This window comes from Dermacentor andersoni, chromosome 10 (genome assembly GCF_023375885.2).
Source record: "Dermacentor andersoni chromosome 10, qqDerAnde1_hic_scaffold, whole genome shotgun sequence".
Classification (NCBI taxonomy): domain Eukaryota; kingdom Metazoa; phylum Arthropoda; class Arachnida; order Ixodida; family Ixodidae; genus Dermacentor; species Dermacentor andersoni.
In genome coordinates, this window is record NC_092823.1 from 14,105,558 (window position 1) to 14,110,555 (window position 4,998).

A 4,998-nucleotide genomic window follows, 5' to 3' on the forward strand; every position below is an offset into this window, starting at 1 on the left:
ATTCCTGAACAATGTTTTTCTTTTCCTTAAAGCTAGCCATAGAACCAGCGCTTTCTCTAAAATCATGACAATAAGAATCCAGTATATCGGTTCATCTTCGGCGCGATTAAAGTTCGGAAACTGGCGATTTTTTAATGCCGTGATCATGACGGTTAACACCAGATATACCAGGGGGGACGTAACGCAAGGCGTGATTTTTCAGCATACCAGTCACGATATCTAATCGAATCTAAGATTGAAATGGCGTTCTGAATTCTTTCGGTTCCAGATAGAACAAACAGAAACAAAAAAAAAGAAAGGATGTGATTGATTGACATTCAAATCTGAAGACCGCGTGGAGAAAGTGTTCCGGTTTACATTCGGCAAATCAAAATGAACGGCTAAAATTAATCTATCGTCTGGTTTAATGCGCGAGATCACGTAAAAGGCAGCCATTCTTCTCTACATGGTTTCTCTCTTTTGCTCCGTCATTTGCGCACGCAAATTTCTTCGTACGGGAATTTTATGAAGCGAAGGCGGCTGCAGACCATTTTCTTTGTTTAGTTCATGTTCATAGGCGCAAATTACAAACCTAATACTCGGAGGAACATTTCCACTACTCTAGAGGGGCATGAACTGTAGACAGTGTACGCTTTCTCATTTCTCCAATCGCTCGCAAACACATTCCATTGCTAATCTACAGTGGCAATACAAAGTGACGTTTCACCATGCACGTCGAAGTTCATTACCAGTACCGCGCCAGCGTCAACCGGCCGGCGAAGCGACGAGCTCAGCAGCGCATGCGCAAGGCCCGACACCACCCCAACCGAGCTTCTCTGCTTATCGGAGAGAGCAAGTGCGCGTGAACACGGGCGCGTCTGAGTATCTGGATAAAAAAAAAAGGGTGTCCTAGATATTGACAAAGACAAGTGGTCGCGGTCGCTCTGAATCTTATCGTATTATAGAAAACGTGGGATGGCGGCGCTTCCTCGAGGGTCAAAAAGTACAATCGTCGAACTAGCGCTCCCGGTGGCAAGTGGAGTACATCCTTCTTCTTGGAACGGTTTGCAATTGACTGCTTGAATGTGCCGACCACGCGTCGCGGGTCGCGTATAGAGCCAACCGTTGGCAAGCACGCGTCTAGCGTAGCAGCAGAACCGATCGCGGTTGCGATAACCCATCGTTGGCAGCGAAAAAGAAAAACACCCACACGCAGTTTGTAGCAATAAGCGTACAAATCAATGTGGTTTTAAATATAGCTTCACTGGTCACAGTAGAAGGGCACAGAAACTTTCTCATGACGCACACCGCTGTAGTCCACAAAGAAGAAAGCGCACAAAACAGATATGATAAAGCCGCACCGCATTATTTTGTGTTTTCACTATTTCATTACTTTCGTGTGCATGCGCGCTGGGGCCACGCAGGCCAGGAGTAAAAGGCAAGAAAAAAAAAATATGGTACGGAATCCTAAGCTTTGACTTGACTGATGTGGCACTCGCATTTATGTTCTTTACCTTAGGCGAACGCAATGCGCAACCTGAACTGGAATTTCCAATAATGGAAATTCCCATTTGGCGATTTGGTTGTATGTTCGGCTAATGTTTGCGTTTTTCGCCCGAGCAAACGCTTCACTGCACTACACTTTTGCCCCTTCAACGCGAGTTCACTGCCGTGCATGCGTGTTCTGCGTTAGGCCGAACCTTCAGGCAAAAAGCCTGGGCGCCGCCATCTTGTTGAGAGCGGCGGCGGGGACACAATCGCGCCTTACTCATTGAGTTTTCCCCCAAAACTGAAAAAAGTTTGACTTGATTAAACGAGAAAGATGCCACGAGTGCCCCAACAAACAGCTTTAAGGATTACCGAAGGTTAATTGAGGGCGATGCAACGGTCTCTGGAAAGAAGGATGGTGGGTGTAGCGTCACGGGGGGATCGGAATAGAGCAGATTGGGGGGGTGTGAGAACAAACTCTAGTTATTGACACCAAAGTTTAAACCAAGAAAAGCAAATGGGCATGCGCAGGGCATGCAATGTGGGGGGAAGATAACCGATGGTCATTAAGGGTTACAGACTGAGAGGAGGGAAGCATAGCAGGGGGTGGCAGAAAGTTGGGAGGGCAGATTGGATTAGGGACTACATGGCGACAATCAGCACGTGACCGGGGTACTTGGAGGATCATGGGAGATGCCTTTGCCCTGCAGTAGGCGTAGCCAGGATGATGATGTTGATGATGAAAAGGTAGCAACAGGTCTTCGTAACATACAGGTTAGAAAGATGAGGCACCTTTGAACCCTTGAATATATTTCGCCACACTTGGGCATACGACAAGTTTGTTTTCGAGGCGCTCGGTCCCACTGCTGCGAAAATGTGCACACAAAGGCTGCACGGTGGTTGCCAGAAATCGGGCACTCTATTTTTCTTTCATAGGGAATCTTTCTTCCGCTTTTGCAGCGGATTTCGGTGGGACGAGCTTGCGTGAGCGCGGTGGTTTACGGATACAAGCGATAGTGAACTCCAAAGTGCAGTGTTGGCTTTGAGTGGGATTCATATTGATCGCAAACCCCACGGCTAATCCTACCCCCATCCCCCCAAGTGGCTCTTTACAGGAGACAATCGTTCAGAGACATCGGATAAATAGGAATTCTGGTTCTTTTTCTTGCTTTCATTTATTTTTCTCGAAGGCCATAACTAGAAATTTGCTGGAGCGGCTGTCCCATTTGCGACGCAGCAAGTGCGACGCTACACACAGATGGAGTGGCAGTTTAATTACTCTCGTGGTCCGCGAACCGGCATCGTTGCGTATAGTATAGGAATGGTGCGCGTCAAGTCAGTGCTCGCTTCGAGCTTGTGCTCTTCATTTTGATTGAATGAAGTCTCACCTAAGTGAGCGGGGACCGATCCCGGAGGTAGTGTAATACCGGGCCGACCTGCGGCGGAGGTGAAGCAGGCTTCAAGCACTCCGCCAACTTCCAAAAATAGGTTTAATATCGTGGGTCCATATAGAACCCGTATCAGATATTAAGCTGATAAGAACAGACTTTTTTATTATGCTAGTTACAGTACATCAAAAATATGTGTCACAAAACCAAGGAAGAAACGGATAAAACGAGTATAATCTAAAAACGCAAACAAATGACTAAATACAACTAGTTAGTGGTGTTAGTAATAAAAGGCTAAAACTGTAAAAGGTGTATAACATGGCAAAAGGCGCTTCTCTAAAAACAGTAAGATCGTTTAAGAGGTGCCTATGTGGGCTCTAAAAATCTTTGTAGAGGCGCTAATGGTATCGCTGATGCACAGGCGTTTAAGTGTCCGTAGGTATTGCCTACTGCACAGCCTGCGCATCACGCGATCATTCCCCTGATCCCAGGTGCCGAGGCAGCCGACGACGACCGCGTCCACCGTCGCGCCTTAGAACCGCCGGAGGAGATGACGCTGTACAGGGGCGTACTTCTCCTCCTTACCCTTCCGGGCGTCCTGGAACGCCTGCAGCCTGTTCTCGAAAGGGCAGCAGACGTCCAGGATCAGTGCCTCCTCTCCACGGGCCAGTACCAGGTCGGGCTTGAGTGATGTGGTGCCCACGACCTGGTTCTCTGCGATGACTGTAAACCTCCCCAAGGCAGCCTTTTTATTCTGGCGACGATGGTGTTATGACGCTCCGTCATGGCCCGGCTCTGCCGCATGCAATGGCATAGTACATGCGGCAGTGTCTCCTCCCCATACCCGCAGCGCCTGCATCTTTTGTCGGCTGCGGGTGCCCAGAGTCTTGTGGCATTGAGGGGGAGGAGGTTTAACCGGGCTCGATGCACGAAACGCCAGTCGGTGAAGCGGGTGTAGCGGCCGGACCTCATAAAGTGGGAATTTGCCGGGTCGGCCGCCACACACACCATCGCCTTGCCTTGGTTCGGTTTGTCATGTAGAGCTCTGTCCCTTTCGGTGGAGAGGAGCGCCCGGATGGTCTTGACCAGCTTGTGGCGGTTCCTTGCTGACACAGAGGCCTCTCCGCAGTTGATGCGGGCCCCATGCTCCAAGAGCTCCCAGGCGACGGAGAGGCGACGGGAGGCTTTCCGGGCCTCCGTCCACACAGACTGGACCTGTGTGGACGTTTGTCGCAAGTCGCCCTCCGTCTCGCCTGAGAGGTAGGCCTCCATGTCCTCGGTGTTCGCAGGTCGTCTTAGCCGCCTTGACACGACGCCCTCTAGGTCCCCTGCTGCACGCTCCCTGACTTCCACGTCGCTCGACGTCAGTAGCTTGAAGGCCCCATCCACCCGGCAGATGTCGCTGAGCTCCGCCGCAAGTGGGATCCCTGCACTGCCAGCCTGAGAGCTTCCGTACAAGTATTCATTGGAAGCTCTGGCTGGCACGTACAGGGTCTTCTTGATGAGCGGGCGGAGCTCCTCGTCTAGGCGTTGCCACTCTCCTTTGCTGGCAAGGCCCACCCACATGGCAAAGTTGAAGGCTGGATACAGAAAGGTTTTTATGGCATCCAGCCTTTGCCATGGGGCGAGCATGGAGGAGAGTAGCTTTCTGCCTAGGTGGATGGCCTCGTCGACCGTCGTCTCGTCCGGTGGCACCCTGAACCTCACTGGACGGCCCAAGAACTTGTGCCCCTCAAAGTCGCCAAGCGCCGGAATCGGGTCGCCACCCACGGTGAAGGAGGTGGGCCGTGTACCCACGGGGTGGCGACCAGACAGGTGTATAGATCGGCACTTGGCGGCGTTCAGTCGCAGCCCAAGCCGGGCCGACAGGGCAGTCACACGGTCCAAGCGGCTCTGCAGGGTGGTGGGATCCGCGGCCAGCAGCGTCAGATCATCGGCGTAGGCAAGGATGTTGTGCTGCCTATCGCCTCCCTGTACTGCACGGATGACCGGGTCCCCCACCAGGTTGAAAGGCAGGCCGCTCAGAGGACAGCCCTGTCTCAGCCCGGCTCCGATGGTGATTGGCTCCGTAATGTCGCGCGGTAGAGGTCTTCAACGATGGTAGCAAAGGCCTCCCCCACGCCGGCGCCGCGGACAGCGTCGA

The 4,998-nt window shown here is 52.0% G+C and overlaps 1 protein-coding gene and 1 non-coding gene across 2 annotated transcripts; both read right to left on the minus strand.

Moving 5' to 3' along the window:
* Positions 1 to 2,860: 2,860 nt before the first annotated feature.
* On the minus strand, positions 2,861 to 3,050 carry LOC126519413 (U2 spliceosomal RNA). The gene has a single exon (XR_007596611.2). It is a non-coding gene; the product is annotated as a U2 spliceosomal RNA (small nuclear RNA).
* Positions 3,051 to 3,422: 372 nt separating this feature from the next.
* LOC140213763 (uncharacterized) lies at positions 3,423 to 4,536 on the minus strand. The gene has a single exon (XM_072285084.1). It carries the CDS (start codon positions 4,485 to 4,487, stop codon positions 3,501 to 3,503), a length of 987 nt encoding a protein of 328 aa, XP_072141185.1. The 5' UTR covers positions 4,488 to 4,536; the 3' UTR covers positions 3,423 to 3,500.
* Between the last annotated feature and the right edge of the window lie 462 nt (positions 4,537 to 4,998).

What these genes read in the sequence shown, in the direction of transcription:
- LOC140213763 (XM_072285084.1), bottom strand. Translation starts at nt 4,487, where the DNA reads ATGCTCGCCCCATGGCAAAGGCTGGATGCCATAAAAACCTTTCTGTAT.